The 21666-nt window shown below is 48.1% G+C and overlaps 1 protein-coding gene across 1 annotated transcript in view; it reads left to right on the top strand.

The window, feature by feature from the left end:
* Positions 1–21666, top strand: part of DNAH2 (dynein axonemal heavy chain 2) — a 140185-nt gene that overhangs the window by 5972 nt on the left and 112547 nt on the right. Inside the window, exons 2-7 of the mRNA XM_049766225.1 lie at positions 791–852; positions 5011–5181; positions 13637–13865; positions 16032–16142; positions 16310–16548; positions 18986–19177. Coding sequence (XP_049622182.1) covers positions 791–852; positions 5011–5181; positions 13637–13865; positions 16032–16142; positions 16310–16548; positions 18986–19177 — 1004 coding nt within the window. The remainder of the gene's footprint in view (positions 1–790; positions 853–5010; positions 5182–13636; positions 13866–16031; positions 16143–16309; positions 16549–18985; positions 19178–21666) is intronic.

The raw sequence follows: 21666 nt of genomic DNA, 5'->3' as shown, positions 1-21666 counted from the left end.
TGCTAGTGCCCACTAAGGGCTGGGTAGTGGGAGATATTACACACCACACTGTGTTACAATTCTACACTCTTTGTTTGGACTTGGGTCCCACCCAGCTGTGCTCAGGGCTTACTCTGAGAAGGGCTCAGGACTCATATGTTATTGCAAGGCAAACACCTTCCCTGCTGCACTATCTAACCTTATAATTCTAAATTCTTTTTTGTTTTTGGGCCACACCTGGTGATGCTCAGGGGTTACTCCTGGCTCTATGCTCAAATCACGCCTGGCAGGCTCAGGGGACCATATGGGATGCTGGGATTCGAACCACCGTCCTTCTGCAAGCAAGGCAAATGCCCTACCTCCATGCTATCTCTCCGGCTCCAGGAGCTATTTTTGAGCACAGAGCCAGGAGTCAACCTTAAGCACTGCTGGTCGTGGCCCCCAAATAAACAAAATAAAACAAAACAAAAAACTACAGGAGCCTGAGTGATAAGACAGGTAGGGAGTTTGCCTTGCACGCAACTAACCCGCGTTCAGTTCCTGCATCCCACATGGTCCTCCAGTCCTTCCACGAGTGATTTCTGAGCGCAGAGTCAGGAGTCAGGCGTCAGAGTTAGCATTACTGTGTGCAGCCAAAAACAAACAAACAAAAACGACAAAAAGTACAAGTGGCAGTAGCATTGGGACTCACTCATCTTGTAGAGGGCAGTAAGAGAACTCGATTCCATCATCTTGAAGTTTGTCTCCCTAGGCCCCTGCTTGGAATTGTTTAGGAAGAGAATGTCTTTCTGTCTATTTTTATTCTCCCCAGAGGACCTGTTGGATACATTGGAGGTACAGAAAGAAGATTTTCAAGAGTCTGCTATGGATGTAGTAAGTTTGGGTCATTCCTGAGACAAATATCCTTCTCTAATAACTGGGGAATTCAAGCATTCGTCGCAGAATTAAGAATGGTCTGCCAATCCCTTCTGCTTGCTCACAGCTGTTAGCCTCTCTGCCAGGGAACAAGTTGCCTGAGCAAAGGAAGGACAAGTCCTCCTTTTCTCCAGCCCTCCACAGGGAGAGGGCCTGAGTGACACTTGGTACCTCCATTGTCCCCTAACTTGTGTCATTCATTGCCTTGTCGCCTAACTTGTGTCAATGGCATTTCATTTGTCATGGATATAAGAGAACATCTGAATAAATTGAATAGCTCTAGCTCAGGCTGCTCTGATCATCTGAACAAGTTGAACCTGTCCTAACTAGAGAATTTTTCTTTCTTTGTGTTTTTGGGCCACACCTGGCAATGCTCAGGGGTGACTTCTAGCACTGCGCTCAGGAATTACCCCTGGTGGTGCTCAGGGGACCATCTGGGATGCCAGGGATCGAATCCACATTGGCCTTGTGTGAGGCAAAAGCCCTACCTGCTATATTATCAGTCCAGCCCGTTTTGATATGTCTTGGATCAGAGAGAGAGAGTTGGGTAGGTGGGCTAGTTAGTGGGATTCACCCCTAGCATGTGGCTGTATATGTGACCTGGTTCTAATCCTGAGGCTGCATACGGTCTTCTAAGCACCACCAGGTGTGATCCCTGAGCACTGCTGTGTGTGCCCCTCAAAAAAGTTTAATGACCTCCTAAATTTTGATAAGTCTTTTCTGTTTATTTATTTGTGTTTGGACTATACCTGGATCTGCTCAGGCCTTAGTCCTGGCTCTGTGCTCAGGGATTACTTCTGGTGGGTTTGAGTGACTAGACTGGATGCCTGGGGTTGAACCCAATGCAAGGCAATTTCCCTACCCGTTGTACTATAATTCTGGCCCCTATTTATTCATGGTATTTTCCTGGGCCATACCCACTCAGAGCTTATTCCTGGCAGGATTCAGGGGATTGTGTCAAGGTTTGACATATATGAGATATATGTTGTGGTAGGGATTGAATCACGCTTGGACATATCAAGACAAGTGTCCTAACTGCTGACTATTGCTCTGGCCCTGAGTTTCTTCTTTTAAATATATTTCTAACTATATTATATATTAAAATTTGCATTCATCTTTTTTTGTAAAATGTTGATGATTATTCTTACTATTTATATACACACATATGTATGCATATAGGTATAGATATACTTTCTGGACCACATCTGGCAAAGCTCAGAGGTTACTCAGAATTATTCCTGGCAATGCTTGGAGGACCATATGGGATATCTGGAGTTGAACCAAAGTTGGCTACATGCAAAGCAGGTGCCCTCGTAGCTGTACTATGTCTCCAGCCCTCCTATTCCTTACGGTTTTATAAGTACCAGTTAAGAATGCACATGCTGGATTATATATATTTGTACTATTGTTAACTTTTTTTTTTGTTTTTTTGGGCCACACCTGTTTGATGCTCAGGGGTTATTCCTGGTTACGCTCTCAGAAATTGCCCCTGGCTTGGGGGGACCATATGGGATGCCGGGGGATCGAACCGTGGTCCTTTCCTTGGCTAGCACTTGCAAGGCAGACACCTTACCTCTAGCGCCACCTCGCTGGCCCCTATTGTTAATTTTTTTTGTTTTTTTTTGGGCCACACCTGTTTGATGCTCGGGTTACTCCTGGCTAAGTGCTCAGAAATTGCCCCTGGCTTGGGGGGACCATATGGGACGCTGGGGGATCAAACCGGGGTCCTTCCTTGGCTAGCGCTTGCAAGGCAGACACCTTACCTCTAGCGCCACCTCGCCGGCCCCTAAATTTTTTTTTTGGCGGGGGGGGGGGGCCACAGCCAGGAGCCCTGGGGCCACTCCTGGCTCTGCACTCAGAAATTACTCCCGCAGTCTTGGGGGACCACATGGGATGCCAAGGAACAAATAGGGATTGGCCACATGCAAGGCAAATGCCTTACCTGCTGTGCTATCACTCCAGCATCCTATTGTTAAATCTTTTTTTTTTTTTTTTTGGTTTTTGGGCCACACCCAGTAACGCTCAGGGACTACTCCTGGCTATGCGCTCAGAGGTTGCTCCTGGCTTGGGGGACCATATGGGACACCAGGGATCGAACCGCGGTTTGTCCAAGGCCAGCGCAGGCAAAGCAGGCACCTTACCTGTAGTGCCACCGCCTGGCCCCCCTATTGTTAAATCTTAACCCTTAAATGTTTTTGTTTTTGTTTTTGGACCACACCTTCTGATACTCGGGTTACACCTGGCTATGTGCTGAGAAATTGTTCTTGACTTGGGAGACCATATGGGATTCTGTGGATCGAACCCAGGTGCATCCTGGGTCAGCCATGTGCAAGGCAAATGCTCTACTGCTGTGCTATCGGTCTGGCCCCAACCCTTATACTTTTTTTGGGGGGGAGGATTTTTTGGGTCACAACTGGTGACTCTCAGGGGATACTCCTGGCTAAGCACTCAGAAATTGCTCCTGGCTTGGGGGACCATATGGGACGCTGGGGGATCAAACCGCAGTCCTTCCTGGGTCATCCATGTGCAAGGCAAATGTCCTACCACTGCACCATTGCTCCAGCTCCCCTTATACATTTTTCTGTTTGTTTTATTCTTTGTTTTGTTTTGGGGGCCACACCCAGTGGTGCTCAGGGGTTACTCCTGGCTCTGTGCTCAGGAAGTACTCCTGGCTGGCTTGGGGAATGATATGGGGTGCCAGAGATTACACCTGGGTTGACCATGTACAAGGCAAGTGCCCTGTCCACTGTATTATCACTCTGCCTCTTTTTTTTTTTTTGCTTTTTGTGGGGGTTCCAGGGCCATACTTCAATGTGCTGAGGGATTTTTTTTTTCTTTTTGGGCTACACCTGGTGGTTTCTCCTGACTCTGAGCTCAGAAATCACATCTGACAGCTCAGGGGTCTATATATATATATATATATATAGATATATATATATATCTATATATATATAGATATATATATATATCTATATATATATATATATATCTATATCTATATATATCTCAAACCCCTGTGGCAGTCTGGTTTGGCCGTGTGCAAGGCAAACACCCTACCCCTGTGTTATCTGACTCTTGCTCACGGATCACTCCTGACAGGAGAGAGAATGCAGAGGTTAAGTTCTTGCCTGGAGTGAGTGTGGCCTGCCCTGTTTTGATCCCAGCACCATGTATGGCTTCTCAATCAATAGCACAGCAGGGTGTGGTCCATTTCCCTCCCTACCCCCCAAAAAAACTATCACTCCTGAGGTTGAGTGGATAGCACTTTAACTAAGCCCTGTTTATGGAACCCCATTAAAAAAAGTTGAGATGGGGGCCCGGAGAGATAGCACAGCGGCGTTTGCCTTGCAGGCAGCCAATCCAGGACCAAAGGTGGTTGGTTCGAATCCTGGTGTCCCATGTGGTCCCCCGTGCCTGCCAGGAGCTATTTCTGAGCAGACAGCCAGGAGTAACCCCTGAGCATTGCCGAGTGTGGCCCAAAAACCAAAAAAAAAAAAAAAAAAAAAAAAAAAAAGTTGAGATGGACCCGGAGAGATAGTACAGCGGTGTATGCCTTGCAAGCAGCCGATCCAGGACCAAAGGTGGTTGGTTCGAATCTTGGTGTCCCATATGGTTCCCCGTGCCTGCCAGGAGCTATTTCTGAGCAGACAGCCAGGAGTAACCCCTGAGCAATGCCGGGTGTGGCCCAAAAACCAAAAAAAAAAAAAAAAAAAGTTGAGATAAGAAAATCTTTTTTCTTGTTTCTTCAAAGGGTTTCTTTCAGTTCTCCCTCAGCTCTCACTCTACTGTTGTAGGCCCATCTAACTCTTCTGTTTTTTTTTTTTTTTTTGGGGGGGGCCACACCCTGTGACGCTCAGGGGTTACTCCTGGCTATGTGCTCAGAAGTTGCTCCTGGCTTCTTGGGGGACCATATGGGACGCCGGGGGATCGAACCTCGGTCCGTCCTAGGCTAGCGCAGGCAAGGCAGGCACCTTACCTCCAGCGCCACCGCCCGGCCCCCCATCTAACTCTTCTCATCTTTCACATCCTCACCTGTGGTTGTGGAAGAGGAAAGGACTCATCAGAACCACTGTCACTGCTTTCACTTTGATTTCTCTCTCTCTCATTTTCTTGTAGAAGCCCCTTTTCCGGTCCCGAGCTGTGCTGACAGGACTGGCAGATGCCACTTGGACAGAGGAGTTTGATACCATTCTGGATCAGTTTGCTCAGAACCCCTCAGAGCCGATCCTCACCTTCTATGTTGACCCTTTCATGGGGCTGAAGATAAATCTGGGCGTGCCAACACAGGTGGGTGCTTGTTTCAGGGCTGTACGGTGGGCTTCCAGGGCACCAGGGGTCACAGGTTCATTCATCTTCAAGGCTCATTATCTTTAAGCCTCTTGTGTCCCCTGATGTATCAGTCCACCCTCCTTGACGCAGGAACACAGAGGGAAATGACACTGAAAGAGTGGGCTGGCTCAGCTCGCCAAGGGCCTTGTTTCTTATGCAGATTAACTTGGCTTCTTTCCCAGAGAGAAGTATTAAAAGCTCTCGTGTTTAGAGAACCATCTCAACAGAGGTTGGATACGACATGGAAAGCACTTGCACAGAGGGGTCAGAGAGATAGAACAGTGAGTGGGTGGGTAGAGCGTTTGCTTGCACGACCAACCCGACCCAAGTTCAATCTCTGGAGCCACATATGGTCTCTCAAGTTCACCAGGAGCAATTCCTAAGTGCAGGGCCAGGAATAATCTCTGAGCATCTACAGATATGGCCCCAGAATGGCAAAAAACAAACAAACAAAAATAAAACAAAAAAAAAACCCACACAGATAGGAAGATAGTTAAAAAACAGATGTTGGGACTGAGGAGATACTACAGTAGGTAGGTAGGGTGGCCTTAGTCTTGCATGTGGCTACCTTGGTTTGATCCTTGGTATGGTATCTTCTATGGGTCCCAATCCCTTCTTTTTTTTTTTTTGGTCACACCCAGAAGCGCTCAGGGGTTACTCCTGGCTCTACACTCAGAAATCGCCCCTGGCAGGCACAGGGCACCATATGGGATGCCCACCGTCCTTCTGCACGAAGGGCAAAGGCCTTAGCTCCATGCTATCTCTCGGCCCGGTTCCCTAACCCTTCTATGGTTGATTCCTAATTGCAGAGCCAGGAGTAACTCCTGAACTTCTCTGGGTGTGAACCCCCCACACCATAAAAGGACAAAAATGGACAATGGCTTTTCAAGTGTATATTAAAGAAAAATTGGCCATAATATTTTATAGAAAAAAAGCCACATATATTTGCATATTGAGACTTGGGGATGTGGTTGTGATACTGTACACCCCACTTTGCTGATAACCCTCAGCACTGCTATTATGATCTCTGGACATTGAGTAGGTGATTCTAGCAGCAGCAGCAGCAGCAGCAATAACAAAGGGAAGGCAAGGAAAGGAAAGTATATAGGATAGATAGAAGAGAAAATAGCTCTTCTATAGGCCATAAAGGAAGATGTGATTAGCAGGCATGGCCTTAATATTTTATTTCATCTAAAAAAGGATTGTTTTGTTTTGTTTTGGGGCCACACCCAGAGGTGCTCACTAGTTACTCCTGGCTCTGTACTCAGGAATCACTCCTGGTGGTGTTCAGGGGACTGTACAGAATGCCAAGGATCAAACCTGAGTTTGAAATGTGATGGGAAAATGACATAGAAATCTACCAAGTTCAGGGGCTGGAAAGATAGCACAGCAGTAGGGCATTTGCCTTGCAAGCACCGACCTAGGACCGACTGTGGTTCAAATCCCGGCATCCCGTAAAGTCCCCGTGTCTGCCAGGAGCAATTTCTGAGCAGAGAGCCTGGAGTAATCCTTGAGTGCCACCAGGTGTGGCCCAAAGCCCCCCCAAAAAAGCAATCTACCAAATTGAAAGAACCTCAACAGTAACACAGAAGGCTCAACTAACTAGCAGCAGCCACAGCCTCATAAATCTGTGGACACTGACTTTAATAACACTGTGGAGAAATAGAACAATAATTTCAAAATGACCCTTAGTGATCTAAGTTTTTTTTTTTTTTTTTTGGTACACCCAGCAATGCTCAGGGGTTGCTTCTGGCTCTACACTCAGGAATCTCTTCTTGCAGGCTCAGGGACCCTATGAGATCTTGTGGATTGAACCCAGGTCTCTTATGTACAAGGCAAAGGCCCTACCCGCTGTACTATCACTCTGACCTAGGTTTTGATAATTCTGTTAGTTATTGTGTTATAACAAATAACATGAAGTAAATTTGTGCTTGTATGGGGGGCAGGCTATGATGGTGGGCAGAAAATTGGGAATAGGGCCCGGAGAGATAGCACAGCAGTGTTTGCCTTGCAAGCAGCCGATCCAGGACCAAAGGTGGTTGGTTCGAATCCCGGTGTCCCATATGGTCCCCCGTGCCTGCCAGGAGCTATTTCTGAGCAGACAGCCAGGAGTAACCCCTGAGCAATGCCGGGTGTGGCCCAAAAACCAAAAAAAAAAAAAAAAAAATATTGGGAATACTGGTAAAGGGAAAGCCACACTAGTAGTGGGATTGGTATTTGAACATTTAATGTCTGAAATGACTATATTATGAAAAACTTGAGACACAGTATTATTACACAAATCAGGAAAAAAAGGGCTGGAGTGATAGCACAGCGGTAAGATGTTTGCCTTGCACATGGCCAATACAGGATGGACACTGGTTCAAATCTGGGCACCTCATATGGTCCCTGAGCCTGCCAGGAGTGACCCCTGAGCACCACTGGGTGTGACCCAAAAACCAAAAAGAAAAAAAAATTAGGAAAAAAAGTCATTTAAGGGCCAGAGAGATAGCATGGAGGTAGGGCATTTGTCTTGCATGCAGAAGGATGGTAGTTCAAATCCCAACATCCCATATGGTTCCCTGAGCCTGCCAGGAGCGAGTTCTGAGCGTAGAGCCAGGAGTAACCCCTGAGTGTTGCCAGATGTGACCCAAAAGCCAAAACAAACAAAAAACAAAAAAAGACTGGTAAGTCTGCTGTGATCACCAACACAGTGCAGGTGTTCATGTCCTACCAGCCCCGTGAGGCAGCTGTCATGCTGTGCCTGGAATCCACTTGTCCTTCTCACTGTGGGAGATGATCTCTGCGATCTGATCGCTAGGAGCTGTGGACTTGGGCTGAGCGAGGCATTGCGCTTGGAAGGAAAGAAAAGGCAACCCTGACCTTGGCCCAGGGGTTCTGTCTGCTGCTCATCCTTATAGTAAAGAATTTCAGAAGGAGATGAGATAATGTAGCAGTTTTTATTGAACAAAACTTATTTAAAAAGAGAAGGAAAGGAACACATGTTCAAGAGAGATCATGAGCTTGAAAATGTAAGCAAAGAAATAGAGAAACACAGTGAAATAAATACATGTTCAGGAGAGAACAGGTGCATGAAGAACACGCCCTGAATGGCTTTCAGGAGGTTTTTTTTTTTTTTTTTTTTTTTTGGTTTATGGGCCACACCCGGTAACGCTCAGGGGTTACTCCTGGCTATGTGCTCAGAAGTTGCTCCTGGCTTGGGGGACCATATGGGACACCGGGGGATCGAACCGCGGTCCGTCCAAGGCTAGCGCAGGCAAGGCAGGCACCTTACCTTTAGCGCCACCGCCCGGCCCCAACATTTTTTTTTTTTTTTTTGGTTTTTGGGCCACACCCGGTAATGCTCAGGGGTTACTCCTGGCTATGCGCTCAGAAGTCGCTCCTGGCTTGGGGGACCATATGGGACGCCGGGGGATCGAACCGCGGTCCGTCCGAGGCTAGCGCAGGCAAGGCAGGCACCTTACCTTTAGCGCCACCGCCCGGCCCTTTTCAGGAGGTTTTATTCAATTCCCCCAATGATTTTATTTCTGGAGTTCTGCATACATAAAAGTTAATATGTGGGGTGGAGCTATATAACACAGTGAGTAGGGTGTTTTTCTTGCATGCAACTGTAATGGGTTCAATCCCTGGCACCACATATGGCCCCTTGAGTGATCCCTAAGCAAGGAGTAATCCCTGAGCATAGTGAAATTCTCTGCAATTATAAGAAAGGACAAAATTAAATTTATTTTTTTTTGGTTTTTGGGTCACACCCGGCAGCACTCAGATTTCTCCTGGCTCTATGCTCAGAAATCACCCCTGGCAGGCACTGGGGACCATATGGGATGCCGGGATTCGAACCATCATCCTTTCGCATGAAAGGCAAACAGCCTTACCTCTATGCTATCTGTCCAGCCCCAGGAAAAAATTAATTTGCCACCACGTGGATGGAACTACAGGATATCGTGTGAGTGAAGTGAGTCAAAAGGAACCACAGCTACAAAATGACCTATCTCAAGTAGAATTTAAAGAAACACAGCAGGGAGGGAGCAAATGGCCAGAGGCAGCAATGGGAGAGTGATCTATAGAACTGAGTTTGTAGGGGTGGAGGTGGGGTTTAAAGGGAGAAGAGGAGTCTGGGATCATGGTGGAGGGAGGGAGGCACTCTGATAATAGATTCTATTGGGAATGATGTATGCCTGAAATGATTGTTAACAGGATTTTAATTCACAGTATCTCAATAATGATCTAAAAGAAAGTTTGGACTGTAGCAATAGTAGTGAGTAGGACACTTGCCTTACACATGGCCAACCCAGGTGATACCCTGTATGGTTCCCCAAACCCCTCTCAGGAGGATTTTTGAACCCAGAGCCAGGAGTAAGACCTGAGCATTGCCAGTTGTGGACTCCACCCCCAAATGGGTAAAGAACTCAATGTAGAATAGAAATGTAGAAAAAATACAAAAGCTAAATAGGAAAACAAATACTCCCCCCCAGTTTGGTTAAACAATGTTAGAGGAATTGAATAATAATACAAATGGGGTCTGGAGCGGTGGTGCGGAGTGGTTGCCATGGTTCTATCCCCCAGCATCCCATATGGTCCCCCAAGCCAGGAGTGACCCCTGAGCGTCAATGGTGGCCCACCCCCCAAAAAAAAAGAAACCAAAAAGAAAAATGGGCCAGAGTGATAATAGCACAACAGGTTAGGTGCTTGCCTACTCTGCACACGGCCAACTCTGGTTCAATTCCTGGCATCCCATATGGCTCCCCGAGTCTCAGGAGTAATTTCTGAGCACAGAGTCAGGAGTAACTCCTGAGTGCTGCCGGGTGTGGCCCAAAAACAAAAATGAAAAAAACAAAACACCAATCAAAACAACCCCCCCAAATACATATAAAATGGCCAATAAGTATATGAAAACATGTTCTAGTCTAATCTGATTCTTAAAAAAATTTTTTTTTTAAACTTTTGGGTCATAGTTGATCATACTCAAGGGCTACTGCCGGCTCTGCACTCAGGTATTAATCCTTGGTCTTCTCGGGACCGACCATATGAGTTGCTAGAGTTGGACACCTGCTAGTAAAGAGCCTTACCCATTGTATTATCTGTCCAGCTTCCAAGCCCGAGTATTTTAACAAAGATTTTTTTCCACTATTTTAAATTCGCCTTCACCATCTGCCCATTCACTGATGTGATTCTCTTTGGTTAGAGAAAAGTGAATAAAACATAAAATGCTGCCCTGTTCATTTTCACTTCAAGGGGGAAGCGAACTATTCCTTCACAGTGGGACAGAGAGCTCACTCACAATTCATTAGAACAACTGCCCAAGCATGACCGAACCAAAGCAATTTTTGGCAACGTCGAGCATAGACCAAGGGAAATAAAGGGCAAAAGAAAGCCAGCGAAAAGGGGAAGACATAACAGAAGGAACTTTCTCACCACAGTATCATGGTGCTACTGTATCAATATGATACTGTATTAGTCCAGTGAACTGATTTTGGGGGTGAGACTCGGGTTATTCCTGGCTCTGCATTCAGAAATCACTCTGGCAGACTCGAGAGACCATATGGGATGCTGAGAATTGAACCTGGGTCAGCAGTGTGCAAGGCAAATACCCTACCCACTGTGCCATTGATCTAGCCCCTGAATTTTTTTCTTACATGAGATAAAATGAAAAATGTAAGACAAAAAGGAAATTGTAGGTTTTAGGGAATAAAACATCATGTCACAAAAGTAGATAAGAGGGGGGCCAGAGCGATGGTGCAGGGCGTAAGGTGTCTGCCTTGTGCGTGTTAGCCCAGGACGGACTGCATTTCGATTCCCTGGCATCCCATATGGTCCCCTAAGCCAGGAGGCATTTCTGAGCACAGAGCCAGGAGGAACCCCTGAGCCTCACTGGGTGTGGCCTTTTCTTTTTTAAAGATAAGAGGGGCCAAAGAACAATAAGTAGTATAGCAGGTAGGGTGCTAGCATTGCATGTGGCTGACCTAGGTTTGATCTCCGGTATCCTAGATGGTCCTCTGCACCTCACTAGTGATTCTTTTTTTTTTTTTTTTTTTTGGTTTCTGGGTCATACCCGGCAGCGCTCAGGGGTTCCCCCTGGTCTACGCTCAGAAATTGCTAAATCGCTCCTGGTAGGCTCGGTGGAACATATGGGATGCTGGGATTCTAACCACCGTCCTTCTGCATGCAAGGCAAATGCCCTGCCTCTGTGCTATCTCTCCGGCCCCTCACCAGTGGTTCTTGAACTTAGAGTCCGGAGTAGTCCCTAAGCACTGCCCTGTGTGGGCCAGAAAACTCCGGCTTGGGGGACCATATGGGACGCTGGGGAATCGAACCATGGTCTGTCCTAAGTCAACCGTGTGCAAGACAAATGCCCTTCCGATGAGCCACGGCTCCGGCCCCAAAATTCTTTCTTATTTTTTAAATTTATTTATTTAGGTTTTTGGGACACACCTGGTGGTGTTCAGGGGTCACTCCTGGTTTGGTGCTTAGAAATCGCTCCTGGCAGGTTTGGGGGGTGGAAGGAAAACTGTGGACATCAGTGGTGGGAAATGTATACTGGTGAAGACATGGGTGTTGGAACATTGCATGACAAACTTTTTTTTTTTTTTGGTTTTTGGGCCACACCCGGCGGTGCTCAGGAGTTACTCCTGGCTGTCTGCTCAGAAACAGCTCCTGGCAGGCACGGGGGACCATATGGGACACCGGGATTCGAACCAACCACCTTGGGTCCTAAATCGGCTGCTTGCAAGGCAAATGCCGCTGTGCTATCTCTCCGGGCCCGCATGACAAACTTTTTAACCCTGTATTTCCTGGTAATTCAATAAAAAAATAATTCTGGGGACCCAGAGTGATAGCACAGCGTTAAAGCGTTTGCCTTGCACGCTGTCAACACAAGACAGACGGTGGTTTGAATCCCGGTATCCCTTTAGGTCCCCTGAGCCTGCCAGAAGTGACTTCTTTTTTTTTTTTTTTTTTTTTGGTTTTTGGGCCACACCCGGTGATGCTCAGGGGTTACTCCTGGCTATGTGCTCAGAAGTCACTCCTGGCTTGGGGGACCATATGGGACGCCGGGGGATCGAACTGCGGTCCGTCCTAGGCTAGCGCTGTCAAGGCAGACGCCTTACTTCTAGCGCCACTGCCCTGGCCCCAGGAGTGACTTCTGAGTGTAGAGCCAGGAGTGACCCCTGAGCACCTCCGTGTGTGACCCAAAAACCAAAAAAAAAAAAAAAATTAATTCGGTGCCAATATATTTTAGAGTTACTATGAAAAAGGTAAAACCTACAAATGTAAAATTTAGTAAGAGTATTTAAGTAGGGACCAGAGTGGTAGCGCAAGCGGTAGGGCTTTTGTCTTGCACGCGCTGACCTAGGATGGACCTGGGTTTGATCCCTGATGTTCCAAATATTTCCTGAGCCAGGAGCGATTTCTTGAGTTCATAGCTAGGAGTAACCCCTGAGCATTACTGGGTGTGGCCCAAATCCCTCCCCTCCCCAAAAGAGTATTTAACTGGGGAAATAGGACTAGGTATATAAAAGTACGTAGTGTTTTATAGAAAGGAAGAGAATATTGTTTATGTTTTTGCTTCTATGTTTTGTTTTGGGGCACAGCAGGTGGTGCTTAGAGGTTACTCCTGTGTTCAGGAATTCTGGTGGGCTTGGTGGGATCCTGGAGATCGAACCTGGGTCGGCTGCATACAAGCCTACCCACTATACCATCACTCTGGTCTTTATATCAAAAAAATTACCAGGGGCCAGAGACAGAGCATGGAGGTAGGGCATTTGCCTCTCATGCAGAAGGACAGTGGTTCGAATCCCGGCGTCCCATATGGTCCCCTGAGCCTGCCAGGAGCGATTTCTGAGTGTAGAGCCAGGTGTAACCCCTGAGCACTGCCGGGTGAGACCCATAAACCAAAAACCAAAAAAAAAAAAAAAAAAAATCAGAAACCAGTCAACCTGGGTTTAACCCCAGCATCCCATGTGGTCCCCCAAGCTTGCTAGGAGTAACTTCTGTGTGCGGAGCTAGGAGTAATCCTCACAACAAGAAACCCCAAAACCAACTTAGTTTTTCATCCTGTCCTCTCCCTCCCTCCATTCTATCATTTAAAATTTGTGGATCCATCTATTCATCCAGATGTTACTGAATATATGCAATTATGCAATGTCCCAGGCACTGTATTGCAAAGCCAACTTGGACAAGACACACAGCACATGCCTTGCAGGCCTGCTCTTCGCATTTCTCCCCCACACGTTTAACATGTGTCTGAGAGGACTGGAAGCAGCTCACGACACAAAGATTTCGAGCTGAATCAGGAAAGAAGGAAAGCCAAAGCAAATATGGCCGAGACCTAGGTCAGCTCTCACGATTCGAAACACAGATCCCTTTGGGCGTCACAGGCCTGAAGACTAACCCTGTTCTTCTGTCTTTCGTGCAGGTTCCGAACCAGATAGCCTACTTCATTCGCCAGGAACCAGTTGCCGTCACTCCCGAGAACTTTGAGGCGGTGGTGCAGTATGGGACAGTGAGGGGCCCCTACATCTCAGCCCTTCTCCGGCTGCTCACTGGCATCTTTGCCCCTCAGATCTTTACAAACACGACCTGGCCTGAGAGCATTCGGAACCACTTTGCTTCTCACATGCACAGGTTCCTCGCCTGCCTGACCGGTGAGTGAAAAGGCCTGAGGCCGGCTTTCTCCTTAAGTGCCTGACCAACAGGACAGCTAGTTATGCCAGTGGGAGATGAGGAGTACATACTTTGCCTGGCATAGAACATGTGTTTCTCTCTCTCTCTCTCTCTCTCTCTCTCTCTCTCTCTCTCTCTCTCTCTCTCTCTCCCCTCTCTCTCTCTCTCTCTCTCTCTCTCTCTCTCTCTCTCTCTCCTCTCTCTCCTCTCTCTCTCTCTCTCCTCTCTCTCTCTCTCTCTCATTTTGGGCCACACCCTGCGGCGCTTGGGTTACTCCTGGCTCTGTGCTCAGAAGTTGCTCCTGGCAGGCTTGAAGAACCATATGGGATGTCAGGAATCAAACCCAGGTCCCTCCTGGGGAGGCCACACACAAGGCAAACGCCTTACCACTGTACTATCTCTCTGGCCCCAAATACGTGTTTCTTTTCTTTATTATTTTTTTAATTTAATTTTTATATTTTGGTTTTTTGGCCAGCGGCGCTCAGGGGTTCCTCCTGGCTCTGCACTCAGAAGTAGCTCCTGGCAGTCACGGGGGACCATATGGGATGCCGGCATTCAAACCACTGTCTGTCTTGGATCTGCTGCATGCAAGGCAAATGTCCTATTGCTGTGCTGTCTCTCTAGCTCCAAATCTGTGTTTCTTTATTTTTTTTTTTTGGTTTTTGGGTCACACCCGGCAGCGCTGCTCAGGTTACTCCTGGCTCTCTGCTCAGAAATCATTCCTGGCAGACACGGGGACCATGTGGGATGCCAGGATTTGAACCACCATTGGTCCTGGGTCGGTTACTTGTAAGGCAAACGCCCTACCGCTGTGCTATCTCTCTGGCCCAATATGTGTTCCTTGATTGATTGGAAAATATTACAAGAATTTGCTGTCTAATCTGGAAATAATTTTTTTTTCCTTAGAATTGCTCAAATTTAGAGCAGGATATTTCCAAGGGCACGTGTAAGATAAAGTTAGATATAGGTGGTGGAGGGTATTAATGCTCGGCATTAATATAGAGACTGTTGTTGGCGCTGGAGAGATAATGTAGCAGGTAAGGCTCTTGTCGTACATGTGGCCGGCCTGGCTTTGATCCCAGATTCCATAAGCATTTCCAGGATCCAGGAGTGATCCTAGAGCACAGCCAGGAGTGAGCTCTGCACATACGAGGTTGTGGCCCAAAATAAAAACAAATAACTAAGATAGAGTGTATTGAGGGCCTAGTAGAGATCTTTGGTGCAATTATTATTATTTTTTTTTGGTTTTTGGACCACACCCAGTGACGCTCAGGGGTTACTCCTGGCTATTAGCTCCTGGCGTGGGGGACCCTGTGGGACGCCCGGGGATTGAACTGTGGTCTGTCCTAGGTTAGCGTGTGCAAGGCAAATGCCTTACTGCTTGCGCCACCACTCCAGCCCTTTTGATGCTACTTTTATGATAATTTCTTATTATACCATGATACCTTTTGCTTTGCTTTCTGTTTATTTATTTATTGAGCCATACTCAGCAGTGAGCAGGGGTCAGGAATTACTCTGTTGGTGCTCATGGGACCATATGAGATGCCAGATTAATCACTTATAAGACAAATGCGCTACCCACTGTGCTATTGTTCTATCCCACTGTCATTCTTCTTTTGATGGCAACAAATATATGCATCATAGTTTTTTTTTTGGTTTTGGGCCACACCCATTTGATGCTCAGGGGTTACTCCTGGCTAAGTGTTCAGAAATTGACCCTGGCTTGAGGGGGGACCATATGGGACGCCGGGGATCGAACTGCGGTCCTTCCTTGGCTAGCGCTTGCAAGGTAGACACCTTACCTCTAGCGCCACCTCACTGGCCCCACATCATAGTTTTTTTCTGACTCTTAAAATGCATAATTTAGGGGCTGGAGCAGTGGCGCAAGTGATAGGGCCTCTACCTTGTGTGCGCTAGCCTAGGATCCCCCACGTCCCATTTGTTCCCTCAGGCTAGGAGCGATTTCTGAGCACATAGCCAGGAGTAACCCCTGAACGTCACCGGGTGTGGCCTAAAAACAAAAACAAAAAACAAACAAAATGCATAATTTAGGAGATTACCATATAGCTCAATTACTCAGGATGGGAACGGGGTGTGTGGAAAACGCATCCTCCTAGTGAAGGTCTGTGGTTCTTTCTTTTCTTTAGATACTCGCTACAAACTGGAGGGGCACACAGTGCTCTACATCCCTACAGAGGCCATGAACCTGAGGCCTCAGGCGGTAGTTAAGGACAAGGAGCTGGTTCAGCGGCTAGAGAGTGAGTAACAGGCGTCGTCACTGTGTTGGGGGGCCCAGGAGCGGAGAAGGAGAAGTCCAGGTGGCCAGAAAGGAGATGGGTGAGGAAGGCAATGTGGAAGGGGAAGGGCTGGCTGGCTGTAGCTGAGGAGTGGTAAGAGTGATTCCGGCTTCAAATCTCCCTCGTAGCGGCCATGATCCACTGGACCCGGCAGATCAAGGAGGTGCTCAGCGCCCAGGAGACTGTGGATGCAGGAGAAAATCTGGGTCCTTTGGAGGAGATTGAGTTTTGGCACAACAGATGCATGGACCTGTCTGGCATTAGCAAACAGCTGGTGAAGAAGGGGGTGAAGCACATCGAGTCTATTCTGCGCATCGCCAAGTCTTCCTACTTGTCGCCTTTCCTGAAACTGGCCCAGCAGATCCAGGTTTATGAATAGAATGAAAGTCGGTGTTTTTACAGAAACTGGGCGGTGGTTTCGGGACACCAAGAGCACCAAGAAGACGGTGACAGTGTAATCACCAGTACCCAGTATTTGGGATTGTAGTAGTGAGAAACTATGAAAAATAGAACAGGGACTAGGGAGATAGCGCAGTGGGTAGGGTGCCTGCCCTGCATGCAACCAACCAGGTTTCCATAGCCATTACCACAGATGGTCTTCTGAGCACCACCAGGAGTGATCCCTGAGCCCAGAATCAGAATCAGGAGTAATCCTTGAACACTGCCAAGGTGTTAGCCCAAAACCAAAAAAACAAAACAAAAAGCAATAGCACATCAGGGTGTGGAGGGTGTGGTTTTGGGGCTACCATCTGGTCGTATTCAGGACTCACTGCTGCTCCGGAAACCCTAGGTGGTACTGGCCTGGGGTTGGCTGTGTGAAAGGTAAGCATCTTACTCCTTGTGCTACGAGTGTGGCCAAAATGGGAACAAACAAACAACATAAACAAAAATTCTAGAACTCTGTAGAATTCAGATAGAAGAAATAGACTTCTCTTTCTAGGTGGAATTTTAAGTAGGTGTAAAGGAGCCAAAACTAGAAATCGAAAACCCTGCCTATGGGGCTGGAATTCTAGCACATGGTTAAGTTGCTTGTCTGGCTCTCAGCCAACCCAGTTTGGTCACCAACTCTGCATATGGTCCTCTGAGCACTGTCAGGAATCCAGGAGTAATCCTTGAGCAAAACAAAACAATACAAAAATCTAGCTGAGCATGCCATGAACTCATGGCCACGAATAGAGGAAAGCCATCTTGCTTGTTGATCAGCAGCTATCTAGTATCTATTTTGGGTGTAGTTCTGAATTAAACTGGAGAAACTAGAAGAAAAGACACAAAACGAGCTTGGAGAATTTCTAGAACTAGAATTTGCTAGTGATTCCTTCATTTCTTTTGCCATGGCTTGCATTGTGCTTTTAGGTGCTCATCTATTGTGCCTGTGCGTTTTGGTGGACTTGGAAACTTGCTAGGATTTCTCTCCATATTCCCAGTTGTTAGTGTCTTCCTTAGTTTACCATATTTCTTTGCATTTAATGGTTTGGCTTGGAGTGCAATGCCTTCAGACTTCAGCCCTCTTTGCCACCTGGGGCTGGGTCCCTTTTCTGGAGTGCAGCTCTAGGTGGGTCTGTTGGCTGAGGTCGCTGAGGTTTGGCCCGTCCCACATCCTCGGGTCGAGCCTGGTCAATCGCTCTTTTCCTCTACCTGGGAGCCGGTGCAGTTCACCCCTGTGCTTGGAGAATTTCTAATTCACTGAGTGCTGAGGATAACTCAATATCTAAACAACGAAAAACAACAAAACATAAAGGGTGGAAATGTATGGCAGTTGGACTTGGATATGCCCTTAGAATATCCCACTATAATGACTGTTGAACCTGGACATGCCCCTGGATATGCCAGGTATAAAAAGAAAAATTTAGGGGCCGGAGAGATAGCATGGAGGTAAGGCGTTTGCCTTGCATGCAGAAGGATGGTGGTTTGAATCCCGGCATCCCATATGGTCCCCCTAGCCTGCCAGGAGCGAGTTCTGACCATAGAGTCAGGAGTAACCCCTGAGCGCTGCCAGGTGTGACCCAAAAACAAAAAAGAAAAGAAAAGAAAAGAAAAATTTGGACTGTTGTAGGGTGCCTAGAATAATGACCAGAGCAGTACCTGCTGGTCCATGGGGGGCCGGAGATAAAGGATTGAATGCTGCCTACTTCATGTCTATTCACTTTTCTTTCATCTTTGAACCCAGGCCTCCCCTGGCCACCGATGGCCGGTGTTGATCTAACTCTCTCTCCGTCTCTCTCAAACCCCCAGCAGTGGTGGCGGGCCTCAGGCACCAGGAGGAATTAAAATATACACTTGGTTTCTCTCTCTCTCTCTCTCTCTCTCTCTCTCTCTCTCTCTCTCTCTCTCTCTCTCTCTCTCTCTCTCTCTCTCTCGGGCGTAGTTGCTACTTGTGGGAAATGGAAAAGCTAAAGACATGAAAAAAGATAGAAGTTCTTTTGTAGAAATAAGTAAATCAATGTAAGCAGTCATATATTTACTCAGGTCCCCATTGCTGAGACAGATAGAAGCACAGTAGTGACGCTGGGAGCACTGCCACCGTAACTTGTACGCATCAGTTAAAGAGTGTGACCCCTGGGAGTGTGTGTGCCAGCATCAGAGCCAAAGGACTAGCCCACAATGAGCACCTTGGCTGAGTGGGAACGCTGCAATCCGAGGTGTAGCCCTGGCAAACACCACGACTGAAAATGGCACAAAAGCCCCACCGCCACACAGTGGGTGAAACTGAGTCATCACCAGAGAGGAGATGGGACGACAGCATGTGCTGCGCAGTGCCAGTTCCTCCTGGTGTGTAAGTCTCGTCTGTTTCTTTTGGCTTCCAGGACGGCTCTATTCAAGCACAGTCCAACTTGACTTTCCTGTCAATCCTGAAGGAGCCGTATCAGGAATTGGCCTTCATGAAGCCCAAGGACATCCCTAACAAGCTCCCCAAGTTGATCAGCCTCATCCGCATCATCTGGGTCAACTCGCCCTACTACAACACTCGGGAGAGACTCACCTCCCTCTTCCGGAAGGCGAGTGTCTCTGGGAGAGTGGGCTGAGGGTGGTCTTGAGGGTGGTCGTCACATGGGGCTATGAGGGCTCCCGGAAGTTGGGATTCCCTTGGATGCCCTGCAGTGCCGACATAGCGAGGAAGTCCGATGGGAGGGGCTGTCTTTCGTTCTCAGTGAAGGGACTGGGCGCTGGACTTTCTGTCAGAGTGGGAGTAGTTTATTTTAAACTTGATTGGGGCCCCGAGAGATAGCATGGAGGTAGGGTGTTTGCCTTGCATGCAGAAGGATGGTGGTTTGATTCCTGGCAACCCATATGGTCTCCCGAGCCCACCAGGAGCGATTTCTGAGTGGTTAGCCAGGAGTAACCTCTGAGCATTGCCGGGTGTGACCCAAAAACCAAAAAACAAAAACTTGATTAATTGGGCCCGGAGAGATAGCACAGCGGTGTTTGCCTTGCAAGCAGCCGATCCAGGACCAAAGGTGGTTGGTTCGAATCCCGGTGTCCCATATGGTCCCCCGTGCCTGCCAGGAGCTATTTCTGAGCAGACAGCCAGGAGTAACCCCTGAGCAATGCCGGGTGTGGCCCAAAAAACAAAAACAAACAAAAAAAAAACTTGATTAATTGATTGGTTTTTGGACCACACTCAACTGCGCTCACTCCTGGCTCTGCACTCAGAAATTGCTGCTGGCAAGCTGGGGGACCATATGGGATGCCGGGAATTGATCCAGGTCCCTCCCCAGGTCAACGGCATGCAAGGCAAATGCCCTTCTACTGCACTATCTCTCCGGTCTCATAGTGGGAGTAGTTTAGATAGGAAGAGGAGTTTGGGGGAGAGGAGTGATGGAGCTTAGGGGAGTGCAGCTGGAAGGGACAGGTACCAAGGCTAAACTTTTCAGGAGGGGAGGGAAGTTTTTCCCAGGCCAGGGAGATGTCTCAAAGGACTGAGTGCATTCTTTGCATGTGGAAACCCCAGATTTTGATCTCTGGTACTGCCTAGTTATTTGAGCATTGCTTAGCGTCACCCCTAAACTGCACAAAGAGCCAGAAGTTCCTGAACACCACTGGGCATCGCCCAGTTTCTTGTCCTTGTATCCCCAAGTGGAAGGAACACCAGCTTTTGAGAAGCAGCTTCTGGCACCACTTGCAGCCTGAGCAGAAGTCACCGAAGAGTAACACGTGTGTTTGAATCTCAGCACTCACGGTGATGCAGTGGCAGAGCTGGGGGGTCGGGGAGGATGCCGAGGGGACCAGAGGTGTCCGAGTGAGACTGTGCCAGGAGCCTTGCCAGAGAGTCCGAGGCTGAAGCCTGAGGCAGGTCAGGCAGTTGCAGGGCCGGGGCCGGCTGTGAACTAAAGCTCTTGGGGCCCTTCCTGCAGATGAGCAACGAGATCATCCGCTTGTGCTGCCACGCCATTTCCCTGGACCGGATCTTCGAGGGATACGTCATTTCCAGCAAGGACGACCTCCAAGGATGCATTTCCTGTTGCCATGCGTGGAAGGACCACTACCTTCGGGCGGTGCAGATGCATACCCAGTACGAGGCGTCTCTCTTGGCATTCTACGCAGCACACTTGCCCACCCCTGGGCCATCCCACAGAGGGCAGATTCCGACTCCTGGCCCTTGGGCCACTTTCTAAAGCCCATGCATTGTTAATTTCCAGATCTGGGAGTTTCTACACGGGCCTGGACATGGGTCTTTGCCTCCTTTCTCAGTCCTGAAATGTAAAATTTCATCAGGCAGAAACCACCTCCTGTCTCCTCCTCTCTGGCTCTTGTCACATTGTGCTGCTTCCCCACTTCCCACTTTGGTTTTTTGTTTTTGTTTTTGTTTTGGTTTTGGGGCCACACCTGGCGGAGCTCAGGGGTCTCTCCTGGCTATCTGCTCAGAAATAGCTCCTGGCAGGCACAGGAGACCATATGGGACACCAGGATTCGAACCAACCACCTTTGGTCCTGGATTGGCTGCTTGCAAGACAAACGCCGCTGTGCTATTTCCCCGTCCCCTCACTTTGGTTTTTTTTACTGAGCTCAGAAACTGCTGCTTGGTAGAGCTGACGAGGGCAGGGGTGGGGAGATCTTAATTTCAAGGGCTTTCCTTAAACCCAGGACATCCACTTGTAGCACTGAACAGGCAGACTGAAGTCTCATGATTCCGCTTTGCTTCAGTCACTCTCTTTCCTAAAACAGGTTCTCCACTCGGGGCTGGGTCCTCGACCAGTCCAGCATATTCGCTCAGGTGGATGCCTTTGTTCAGCGCTGCAAGGACCTCATTGAGGTGAGAAGCTCCAGGGGTAGAGAATTAAAGCCAACATTAGCCTCGGTCAAGGAGGAGGGAGAGGGACAGAGGCAGAACCCAGGACTTCCTAGGTTGACTACTCATGTCATCATATGCCTTGCTCTTACTTGCTTCTAGGCTTTCTTTGGAGGGTGTGTGTGGCACGCCAGGCAGTGTTTAGGGCTTACTCCTGGCAGGCATGGGTTGCCATATGGAGATAAAGAGTGTTGGGGA

This window comes from Suncus etruscus, chromosome 20 (assembly GCF_024139225.1).
Source record: "Suncus etruscus isolate mSunEtr1 chromosome 20, mSunEtr1.pri.cur, whole genome shotgun sequence".
Taxonomy (NCBI): domain Eukaryota; kingdom Metazoa; phylum Chordata; class Mammalia; order Eulipotyphla; family Soricidae; genus Suncus; species Suncus etruscus.
This window is presented reverse-complemented; position numbering and strand designations above follow the sequence as displayed.